Genomic DNA, 12,474 nt, shown 5'->3' on the forward strand with positions numbered 1-12,474 from the left:
TATAGACTCGCTGCAGATATAGACTCGCTGTAGATATAGACACGCTGTAGATACAGGTATGCTGTAGATATAGACTCGCTGCAGATATAGATACACTGTATAGATATTGACACCCTGTAGATATAGGTATAAGTGTATAAAGAGATTTACTACAAGGAATTGGCTCATGCAGTCTTGGAGGCTGAGCAGTCCCACAATCTGTAGCTGGCAGGCTGGAGACCCAGGAGAGCTGATGGTGTGAGTGCCAGTATGGGTCCAAGTCTGAAGGCAAGAGAGACCGAGGTCCCAGTTGGAAGACAGCCAGGCAAAGAAGGACTTCTCCCCCGTCAGTCAGTGTGTTCTATTCGGGCTTTCAGTAGACTGGGAAGGGCTGTCTGCTTACACAGTCTGCCGACTCAAATGTGAGTCTCTGCCAGAAACACCATCCCAGACACATTCAGAATCATATTTGACCAGATATCTGGCCCCACCCCACTGGCCCAGTCAAGCTGACCCGTAAAAGGAGCCATCAGGGATGGAGTGGAGTGAATAAAAGAGAGAAGACAGGGAGTTGATCAGAGAAGATGGAGAGGAAGCTTTTGGCTTCCACTCTGATCGGACGAGGGCCATTGAGGGTTTTGAGTTGAGCAGTGACATAATCTGACTCAGGTTTTCATAGGATCCCTCTGGCTGCCAAGGAAGCCCCTGCAGGAACCATGTGGGCTGAGCCTGTGGTGGGAGAAGGGGGTACAGGAAGCAGCTAATGGATCGGAGTGGACTTTGAGAGGAAGAGGGGGCCAGAGGTAGCCCTGGGGCTCTAATGCAAGCAACCGGAAGGATGGACTTGAATTTAGTGAGGTCAGGACGATCGTGGAAAGGTTGACTGGGGAAGAAGATCCAGGTTTTAGTTCTGAGAAGGTTAAGTTTGAGAGGTGTGGCAAATCTCCAGTTGCTGATGTCAGGTGGACAGTGTGGAGATAATGTGAGAGCTTGAGGCCAGAGAGTCATCAACATATAGAGTGAGCCCCTGCGAGGAGAGGAGTTCCTCAGGAGTGAGTGGAGGTGGAGAGGAGAGGAAATGGGAAGATGGGGAGGGACCCGGGGAGGAGGCTGAGAAGGTTCCAGAGAAGCAGGAGGAGAGCCAGGAAAGGGTCCAGAGTGTCCCAGAGGCAGGAGGAGTGATCCCCTGGGTCAGCGCTGCCCAGGGGGCAAGTAAGAAAAGATCTGAGAATTGACCACTGGATTTAACAACACAGAGGACTTTGGTGACCTTGACCAGGGCAAATTCTGCAGAATAGCGAGGGCAAAAGCCTGTCTGGAGGGAAGAAGGGACAGTGGAGGAGTAGAAATGGAAAACAGAAGTATAGGTAATTGCCACGTGGCCACTTCCTCTTTCCACCTCCAGATTCACCAACAGCTAACGTTTCAGTGTTTTTCAAAGAACCAGAAATTGGGTTTATTTATTCCTTCCTTCCTTTATTTTTAACTTCATTTCAGTTTTAATTTATCAGTTGCTTTCCTGTGCTTTCCTTGAATTTATTTGGCCTTTTCTAACTTTTTGAGTTGGATAATTCATGTTCTGTTTATTAATTATCAATATTTAAAGCTGTAAATTTTTCTCTGAGCATTACCTGAGCATCCCACAGGTTCTGAGATATGGTATTTTTATTTTTATTATTATCTACCTATTCTGAAATTTTCATTTCTTGGCTCTCTGAGTCACGAGTTATTTTAGAGTTTTTAAATTTCTTGGTGGTAGAGTTTTGTTTTGTGGTTTTCCTTATAAATATTTTCAAATTCTAGTGTATTGTGATCAGAGAATGTTATCTGATTTTTAAATTTTGGAATTTACTTTCTTTGTGGACTGATAGTCACTTTCTGTGTGTCCTTTTTCAAAAACATTCGAATAGAAGGTAGATTCTGTTTAATGCACAAACACATGCATGCACACACATGCATACACACACACCACACACGCACAGACACGCATGCACCCATGCACCACACGCTCACACGCACACACACACATGCACACGTGTACATGCACACATGCACGCACATACCTGCGCACACATACATGCACACATACACACATGCACACACATACACACATGCACACATACACACGCACGCACGCGTACACACACTATGTTATTAATTAGGTATTTGGCCTCCTGTCTTTTTAATTATGCTTTTGTCAACTTAATCTGTAATGCAGAGGCTATGTTATTTGGTGCATAGACATTCATTATTTTGAGATCCTCGTGGTGACTCTCAGCCTGATCCCTGCACAGATCCTTTCTTTTTCTCATTCAATATTTCTTGCCCCGACTTCAGCTTTATCTAATATTCAGATCAAGTCCCCTGGTTTCTCTTGGTTTGCATTTGTTTGTTATGTTTCTGCCCATCCTTTAATTTTTTTTTAATTGTAGTAAAACACATAACATAAAATTTACCACCGTAACCATTTGAAGCGTGTGGGTCAGCGATACTAAATACATTGACGTTGTTGAACAGTCGTCCCCCGGGGCATTTTCATCATCCGTCCATCCTTTTATGTGAAACCTGTGTGACTCATTCTACCTTCAGTAGATCTTGTCTGTAATCTGGTCTGAGTGTTTTGTTTTTTTTTTAAGCCAGTGTGTAGAGCTCATTAAGATTTACTTACATGGCAAATACATTTGGTGTTACTTTTGTCATGGTTTGTGATATGCTTTCTGCTTTTATAGCTTTTGTGGGGGTTGTCAATTTCCGCCATATGGTCTCTGTTATCTTTGTTTTATTTTTTGTGTATATGTCTTCTGACAATTTGCAAAGCTGTGTTTTTGATCCTGTGGTTATCTTTATAATTCTACTGTGATATGATACCCTTAATTCTCTATTGCTTTAGACGGTGTTTTTCTCCCCACATATGAAGAATGTCCAAATTAGAATATTTCTATTTTCCTTCCCCTTCTCTCCCTTCCACCAAATGATTTTAGTTGATTATATTTTATGATATTTCCCCTGTTTACTGTTGTGCCTCTAATGTTACTTAAACCTCTGAACAATTCTTGAGATGCCTAAATATAAGTGATGAAGACATAGTTTACGTAAATTCCCTCCCCGCTTCTCACCTCTACCCTCCCATCTATTTTTACCCCAGTTCTCTGTTTTCTCTTTCATTCTTGCCTATAATAGTCCCAGTCCTTGGATTTGTTTCAGATGGTCCTACAGTTCAATAGATTCTCTCTGTTGGTGCCCTTCCCACACTCACCCCGTTTGGCCTTGGTTATCCCAAGTGTGTCCTCTAGTAATTTATATAAGAAGGACTCAAGCAAACTATCAAAAAGTGTTTCTGTTGATGTTAAACTTGAAAGGTGGTCCATCTGGGTTTTAACTTCTTGGTTCATTCATTCATTCAGCAAATATTTATGAAGCTATATTCCAGATCCTGGCTATGGTACTGTTCCGGACCCTGGCAATACAGATGTGAACATGACACACAGACGCTTTGGCCCTTTGTAGCTTACTTTCTAGGTGGGGGAGACAAACAATAAATTAGACCAGTAAGTAAAATCTGTGGTGTGCTGAATAGAGATGGATGCTATGGAGAAAGATAAAGCAGGTGGTGGTGGGGGGGATCATTGGACCTGGCTTTGTTCTGGAAAGCAGCAGAGAAGGCTCTCTAGAATCCAACCCTTAGCCCATGCACGTGTTCCTGCTGTTGTAGAGCAGGGAGGTTGGCTCTGCTTCTTGGACTCTCACCTGCTCTGGAAAGATGTGCTGTGCTGGCTTTGTCAGAGCCCCTCCCTCAACTTCCCCCTGCCCCCCGCCCCCTTCCTAACTTGCACTGGAGCTTGGCCGAAGATGGTTTATCAGTTAAGAGCTATAATCAGGTGCAAGCAGCAGAAGTCCAGCTGCACTGATATGGAGGGGAGAAGTCAGGGGCCACCACCAGAACCAGGTTTCTCCCTGCTTTCCACTTCACCTACATTAGTGAGTGTCCCTTCTTCTCATGCTCTTATCTGGATTCATATCCCCTTCCCAAGGGACTTCCACTTATACAGGACTGGGTTGTGGGATCACCCCATCTGCAAGGAAATCTGGAAAGGTAAGTATTTGTGACTGAGCAGTTGCCCTTATAAATGGATATAGGTCAGGGGATTCACACTGCCATCTGGACTCGCTAGTCAAAGCTGTAAGTGCCCCATGGGCCAGTGTTTACCCTCCTGACACTGCCCATTGGTGTCCTGGCCCATCCCTGTGCCAGGAGCACCCTGGTTTCCTCTCCATGGCTTTGTAGGATACGGTCACATCCAGTGATATGATTCCAAGACTCATAATGGTTTTTGCTATAATTATGAATGGTATCTGTATCTGTTCTTAATATTTTCTAGGTTTTTAAAATTTTTTATTTATTTCTTTGAGAGAGAGAATGAGCACGAGCATGCATGAGTGGGGAGGTGGGGAAGGGGCAGAGGGAAAGGGACAAGCAGACTCCCTGCTGAGCACAGAGCTGTAGTGGGGCTCAATCCCAGGACTGTGAGATCATGACCTGAGCCGAAGTCAGACACTTAACTGACTGAGCCACCCAGGCGCCCCAATATTTTCTAGTTTTTTTATAGCAAGGTGACCATATAGTTTATCATCCAAATGAAAACACTTACTAACATGAAAGGGGAACAATATTAAAAATTATGTCACAACAACAGGTGTTAACTGGGATGACCTAAACTAAGACACATAATCACTCTGGTAACTGTTGAGACAGATGAACACTGTTGGTTTTATAAGTTAATCTGCTTATCTCTAGGATTAAAGATCATAACTCTGTATCTACACTCTGTTCTAATAATTAGCCTGTTGATTCTCTTGGATTTTCTGTGCACATTATCTGCCATTAATTGTAATTCAGGTTCTTCTCTTCCACTCCTAAGATGCTATACTTTTTTTTTTCTTGTCTTATTACATGGGCCATGGGTGCTGGTACTGACTGGAGCCACAGTGGCGGCAGGCTTGCTTGTCTGGCTTCCAGTCTTAACGTCAAATATTTCTCAGTATTCCAGAAGTCATGCACTCAGAGAAAACCTGGCTTCTCTGGGCAATGAGGCCCAACAGAAATGTCCTCAGTGAATCCCCACGGAGGAGACACCGTGTGATATTTTGTTTCCTTCTGCTTCCCCAGAAAGCCCTTTTGCCGTGCCTCAGGATGGGGGAGGTGAGACCCGAAGCACCTGGCACAGCCTCCAAGAAGAACAACTTCCACAGAGACCCCAGGGAGAGCCGAGGTGGCTGCGGCGGTGGCAGAGGAGGAAATGCCACCTGTACCCACAAGCCCCTTCCATGGACTTCTAATATTAGGAGCAAACTCAGGGGTGGGGGCCAGGGATCTTAAGGGAGGGGGTCTTGAGCCACCTGTCCGCAAGCAATAGTCCCATTCTGGGCTGGTGGCTTCTGAGAGGTGACGCCATTGTGGACTCAGGATGACCAGCACAAAATTGCTCCGGCTAATTCAAGCCACAGGGATTAGGCCTGTGCATCGTACCTGTGGGCCCCTTGCCTCCTGTCCCTCCAGCTGTGGCCTGTGGGCCTGTGTCACAATACTGAATGTGAGTGTGTGTGTGTGTGTGTGTGTGTGTGTGTGGGTGGGTGTGGATGTGGGTGTGTGTGGGGGGGTGTGGGTGGATGTGATTTGGGTGTTCTTTTTGTGTGTTTGTTTGGTCGATTTCTATTGGAGTCCCCCCCGAGTCCTCTAATGGGCACAGGCCACCAGTGGCGGGGGCCCTGGTCAGCGTCCCCGTTCAAACTTCTGGCTGTGGCTGGCAGCCGTGAACCCACTAGAGTCAGTGAGCATGAGGCATTGCCCCGCTGCGTCTGAGGGCCCTGGGGATTTGAAGATGTTAGTGAGGGTTGGTTCTTATGGAATTTGTTCCTGTAACAATGTAATAATAGGGGATGATGCATCTTGGGCCATCCACAGAACAGGCACTGGGCTGCGTGCCTTCATGCACTCTCCCTCTCACTGGGAGAGGGGTGTGGTGAGCCCCCTGCAGAAATGGCTCTGAGAAGGGAAGTTGCCCAGGGTCACACAGCCAGGAGGAAACCAGCCCTTCTGTTTGATCGTAGGGGTGTAGGAACCCAAAGTCCACACTCCCCATCCCAGGGGACCCCTCAGCACAATCCCTGGGACATCTCCCCACTAGTTTCTCAGTGGACTGACTGTTGCCCCAAGTTCTCCACCATCACTGCCCTGAAACCCTCATCCACACAACAAATTCTGGTTGAGCACCTGCTGTGTGTCAGGCCCCAGGCTGGGCAGTGACAGGGACTGGCCATGAGTCAGGCAGGCCTGGTCCCTGCCCTGGAGGGGGGCTGCCATCTGGTGGGATAGACAGACACACAGATCTGTGCTGAACACGGTGATGAGGACTGTGGAAGCCCCAGGGGAAGTTTCCAGAAACCATTCCTCTTTAGACTTCCACGTAAACCCGGATGCCTATAACATCTGTCCCCAGAGCTCCCCCCACCCACCCACACTGCTTGCCCAAGGTGCACACACGGAAGGTCATTGCCTGGGAAAGGATCACATAAATCCCCAAGGACCACACTGCCAGTGTAGACACATTCATTCCACTGGTGTTAGTGATAACCAGATCTCCCCCAGCTTTTAGCGTGGTGGACACGGCTCAGCAAACTTGTGTCCCTCTGATGGCGTGTCCTCACTCAGCCAGACCCAGTGCTCTTGCACACACACTGTCTGCGCTCCAGACACAGCAGGGAGCGGGCAGGCCCCAGCTCCTGGTGCTGGCTGGCTAGGTGGGGAGAAGTGAATCGTGAATGAGGACGGGGCGCGCTGGGCCGAGAATTCAGTCAGAACCATCTGTTAGTGAGGGGCTTGTCAAGGCTGGGTGGTCTGGGAATGCCTTTCTGAGCAGGTGATGTTTAAGCCCAGGTCTGAATGATAAGCAGCAGCCAGCCACGGGCATTAGACACAGGGGAAGAGCATCCAGCGCAAAGACCCTCAGGCAGTAGCATGCCTGATGGTTTCAAAGAACCAAAGAAATCCAGGACGGCTGGGATGCAGAGGGAGGGCAGAAGGGGTTGAGGGTGAGGGAGTCCAGGCTCTGTAAGGCCTCACAGACACAACACCTTGTCCTTTGATAAAGCATTTTCCAGGCAACCTGGCTCTCCATCCCCTCAACAGCTCCATAAGGAAAGGACTCTCCTCATTTCGTGGACTAGGAACCTGAGACTCAGATGGGTCCAGTGACCCGCCCCAGTTCACCAGGCAGGCTGTGGCAGACCAGACCCACGGTTTCCATGCATCTCCCCGGACAGGGGTGCCCAAGCGTGTGGCTTGGCAGAGGCAAAGTGGGAAAACTTTACTTTGGGGTCTTGAGTATGGAGGGGCATGTCTTCCTTTCCCTGGACGCTGTGGGGAGCCCTGGAAAGGGGCACAGCTGCCCTCCGGCCCAGGGGGATCAACCCTCACCTGAATCCGATGTGCAGAGCCTCGGGAATCAGGGGAGCCCGAGGTTTGGGGGGGGGCACAAGACCTGGATTGTGACATCAGCTCTGCACTAAGAGTGATGTGAGCCCGGGCCAGTCCTGTGCCTTCTCCACCCCCAGTTTCCCCCTCGGTGAGAGGAAGGAGTCAGACCAGGTATTAGGGGGCTGGCATCTCTGGCTTCCTGTGGTCCAGGGTGACGCTCACACAGCTGATCCCACAGGGGGTGCTTCTTCTGGTGGGAAGGAGCTGGTTGCCTTGCCTCCCTGGCCGGACTGCCTGAGCCGGAGGCTACTCTCACTTAGACCAGCCAGGGCCAGGACCCACCTGATTGGCAGCCCCGAGAATTACAACTTGCAGGCCTCTGGCCCCTGCCAGCAATCTTCTCGGGAGTGACTGATAACCCCGTGGGGCTTGGGACGGAATATTCTGTTGGAGTGGAGGCTTCCCACGTGTAGCTCAGAAGACATCACAGACGCAGCCGGCCAGTGCGGGACAGAGTATGCGGAGGGCAGAGGCCCTTCCTCGCTCCTCTCCGAGCCTGTTTGCCACCTGTCAGGGGGCAGGGGGTGCGTGGGAAGGAGGGAACAATGGTCACTGGCTCTCTCAGTGGCTGAGGGGTGAGACGGGGCGCCGGGTGTGAGCGCCCCGAGTGGAGGGCGGCCGCAGGGAAGGCACTTGTGCGCAGGGCCGTCCCTCCCAACGTCCAGGGCTCCTCAAAACCCTGCAGGAGCCCGGCTTGCCCCAGCAAAATCCTGTCCCCCCCCTACTGTGGCAGGCCACCATGCCAATCGGTAGTGTCCCCGAGAATAAGACACAGGGTAGTGACAAGTTCAAGTAGAGATTTCCAGAGTTAGTGTTTTTTTAGTGACTCCCAAACCCGGTTTTTCAAGCTGCCTATGTTTACTTTCTACTGCAAGCTTCTGGCTATCACGACGTAATTTGTAACAATAAAATAATCATAGTACAAAAAGAAAAATAAAAAGCAGAGAAAGAAGAAGACAACATACCTTACCGAGGAGTTTGTACCCGACGCCGGTCTGTGTGCTGACTCCCGTTTGTAAGGACCTCTTCCTACTGGGAACGGTGCATCATGGACAAGCAGCTTACGCTTTTCCTCTCGCCGGTGTATGGTGTGATCCGTGTGTTTTGGAACCGATTCAGAACCAATACCAGGTAGCATCCTCAGGCCCTCTGCCCTGACCTTTACCTCTGAAGTCGCCCTGAGCCTCAGTCAGGAGCAGCCTGCTCCTGCAGACGGGCCCGGAGCTGCCAGGGGCCAGGGGGCCGTCTGACGCTGACCAGGACCAGTATGAAACAGGCCTTCATGGAAAACACACGCACGTGCACCCCGACATGCATAGGGACACGCACGCACACACGCACACGTAGACACGTGCACATGCAGGTGGACCCTCTTGCGGTCTCAGATACTTTAGAAAAATAGGCAGGCCGCTAACGAGGGTGGGTGGTCCTTCCCTGCATTGTCCAAAACACCAATCAGGTGTGGCCCCGAGGCTGGAAAGAAGGGCTTGGGGGGTGGGGGCATCAGGGACATGGTGAGGCGTGGGGCCGAGAGACGCTTCCTGGCTCACCATCAAATCCAAAGCTCTCTCTAGAGCATTTCAGTCACAGCGAGGCTGTGGGTGTGGCCGTGCCTGGCACCGTCTCCCACGCAGACCCCCAGACCCTCCGCCGTCCCCCCAGCCCAGGCCCCGTCCGCCAGCCCAGCTGACATCTTGCCCACTGTGTCCGCTAGAGTCTAGCGGATCCCTCGACAATCCAAATTCACGTGACAGCCCCAAGGGGAGTTACTGGGGGCGTTTCTTGTCAGTGTCGAGGGGCAGCCGTGTCATCACAGAGAGACGTCTATGCCTCCCCACCCCCGTCGTCTGCTATGGGAACCTGAGGTTGGAATAATAGAGGTGACTTTCAGGAATTCTTGACCTTGCCGCTTACCTGGTGAGTATCAGATGGTGTCTGCCTGGTCCCCACAAACCAGCTGTAAGGTCAGAGGGCAGCCAGCCCCCCAGTGAGTGGTGACACCGTGCTCACTGCCACCTGCAACCCCAGAGCCCATCACCAGACCAGGCTGCGGCGATGCCCTTTACCCTCCAGAACATAAAGACCACACACCTGCTGTGTGACTGATACCCCACGAGGGTCCCAGCCTGCCTTGCAGCACACACAGCCCTAGATGGCAGTCAAGGGAATGGATACAACCTTGGGGTCTGTGGCCTGAAAAACAGATGTTGAAGTTGAGCGGTCAGGCGAGAGAGAGAGAGAAGATCCTAGAAAATCCATTCGCTCATGCATGCATTCCTTCATCTGTTCAACAAATATTTATCCAGCTCTGAACCCAGCACGCATCTGGGAGTGGTTCCTGCCAAACACAGAGATGTCAGGGAACATGCGTGTGTCCATGGGAGAGGCTGGGATCCCCTGAGAAGTGACTGGTTGTGCCTAACAGTTAGGAACGCCCAGATCCCCAAAGCAAATAGGCAACACCTACCTATACCCTCCATGAGAGTGGCCTTGGAGGCGGCATTGTCCCCACCCAAGTTCCCAGGACCTGCCAGATGGTGCTAGAGAGATGCCTGCTGTGTGAGCCACTTTGACCCTTAGTCACACTGTACCAAAAACTCCTATCTTTACATCAAAACCCTGATATGTTTGCCCTTGACAGGGTGACATTCAGGGCTGTGGCAGGGCCCACCCCCCAGAGGCATCATTCACAACGCGGTCACGGAAATGGTCATGGGTTCCCAGGAACAGCATTTCTGTGGACCGCATTGGGAACAGCAACCCCCAGGTTTGTGCAGTGAGGTGCCCTGTGAATTGCCCTACACCGTCCAACAAAATACGCAGGAGCCCATGGAAGTCAGACGAACCTGGGTGTGGGTGAAATTCTGGGGCACGTGGTTGCAAGTCGCGGCTGGCACTGCCACCGGGGGCATCCAGTGGGACCAAACTGGTGACCTGAGAGAATGTCTTCTTGGAGCCCCGCCTGGGTTCTCACGTGTGTTCTTTCTGTTTCTCCCCACTTCTGTATGTTCAAGCTGATGGGATGCGTCACAATCAGATCGGCAAGCAGTCAGTCTGGGTCAGGTGTAATAACTAAGTGGGACGCCGAGGGGGAGGGGCTCAGTCGCCTAAACAAGCCAGGACCCCCCCCCCCAGGCAGGTGCGTCCACGCCAGGGTCGGCCACGCTAGGGCACACAGGTGAGGGTCGGACAGGGCGGCTCCTCTCTCCTGCACACCCCGACTTCCGTGAGCAGGCACAGGGTCTCCCTGAGAGCTGATAACCGGGAAAACCAAAAACCAACAATATTCCTGATAATAATAATGTAATAATAATAATAATGTATTTTACACTGCGCTACGCTGCTTTTGTCTTTATATACAGTAGTTTTTATAAAGATGTCCTTAGGTTTTAATAAAGGAGTGTCATGTCAACTGTTCCCAGTGTTAAAACGTGCTTTAACATTTCCAAATGCACTCGTGGGAACCGGCCTTCATGATTATTCCGTTCTCGGCCCGGGAGGCTGAGCTGAGGAGCTGTCTAGGGTGGCACTAGGGGTCCAGCCCCAAGGGCAGATGGAGATGCCAGACGGGGACCACCTCCCAAGGGGCAAGAGCAGGTGGGAAAGGAGACAGAGCCATGCGGTCCCCTGGGTGGTGGCTGGAGCTGTGAGCACAAAGGATGGGCTGGGGACAGTTGCTGCACATTGTTATCTCCTTGAACCCTGTGCCTGAGCTGGCAGGTGGATTCCCATCCCTGGCTCAGAAGGTGGCCCTAGATGACCGAGTGCCATCCTGCGGGTTCTTGGAGGAGGGCCGGACCCCTGCTCTCCAGGAGGGAGAGACACCCTTATTGGGCAAAGGGGGTTTTGTGCCTCCCATACCTGCCACCCACGGGGGCCACGTCGGACCCTCTTTCCGCACGGGTCTCAACTCCACGAACAATTTGGCCAGAGCAGTGTTGCCCATGAGGGCTGGCGCTGTATCCGGTTCCGTCCAAAGCTCCAGCCTCAAATACCATTCGGAGTTTTGCCTCCGAACCCCCCAGGCTGGAGTCCCATCCTAGGGCCTAGAGGGCGGAGACCAGACTCAGCGCATCCTTCTCCTCCCCAGGGCAGCCAGCATCTGGGCTGGAGCGGGAAGGTGGGGGAAAGGACCAGAAAAGGGGGCAGGGAAGGAGCTCGTTTGATGTCACTGTTTTTGCTGCTGCAGGAAAGTTCTGCATTCTTGGGGCACATGGAGATTTCTTTGGGAGAGCCGTGTGGGGTCTCCCCATGCCCCTGTTCCCAGGCAAGGAGGACCAGGCCAGGATGCAACCATTTGTACCCACACACACACACAGACACACGAACGTACACACGCAGGCGCACGCACGCACACGCTCATGCACCTCCCCTACTTGGCGCTGGAGAGGGGCCGGGGACAACCTTCCTGAATGAAGACTGTCCTCCTGGACAGCTGCGCTCTCTCTCCCAGGAGCCCCTTATGCTGTGGGCAGGGTGACCACACAGGAGAAGGGACAGAGGTTGGCTTCAGATCCCTCAGGGCCTCGGGTGCCCAGCCAAATGTCTTGGACTTGATCGAATGGGCTGTGGAGCACTGTGGGCAGGTTTGGGACAAAGGAGGGATATCATCAGTTCCCCAGACTAGGAATGAAAAAGAAGACACCACTACACATCCAAAAAAACAAAAAAGATAAGAGGAAAATTCGTATCCAAAACACCTGAACATTGAAAAGAAACAGGTAAGTTTCTTTAAAACATTACAAGTTCCCGAAACTGATACTAGAAAATGAAAATCTAAAGAGCCCTATAATTATTAAATAAACTGAATCCATAAGCAAGTTATTCCCACTAAGAAAACTCCAGGACCTGCAAATTCAATGAAAACGGTAAGGAAGAAATCAAGCCAATCTTACACAAGCTCTTCTGGAGAACAGGAGGGAAAAATAAGATAAACATACAAGAGCATAAAACGGCCTCAA

At 51.0% G+C, this 12,474-nt stretch overlaps 1 protein-coding gene across 5 annotated transcripts in view; it reads left to right on the forward strand.

Annotated features, from left to right (window-relative positions):
* SHISAL1 (shisa like 1) overlaps window positions 1-10,920 on the forward strand; it is an 83,439-nt gene extending 72,519 nt beyond the window's left edge. For all 5 annotated transcript variants that reach the window (XM_073882654.1, XM_073882653.1, XM_073882656.1 and 2 more), the window contains exon 5: window positions 5,147-10,920. In XM_073882654.1, the coding sequence (XP_073738755.1) occupies window position 5,147 (1 nt within the window). In that variant the 3' untranslated portion in view covers window positions 5,148-10,920. The remainder of the gene's footprint in view (window positions 1-5,146) is intronic.
* The last annotated feature ends 1,554 nt before the right edge of the window (window positions 10,921-12,474 follow it).

The sequence above is a fragment of the Callorhinus ursinus genome, unplaced genomic scaffold, assembly GCF_003265705.2.
Source record: "Callorhinus ursinus isolate GAN/ISIS: 27379988/994484 unplaced genomic scaffold, GSC_fseal_2.0 scaffold48, whole genome shotgun sequence".
NCBI classification, from domain to species: Eukaryota; Metazoa; Chordata; class Mammalia; order Carnivora; family Otariidae; genus Callorhinus; species Callorhinus ursinus.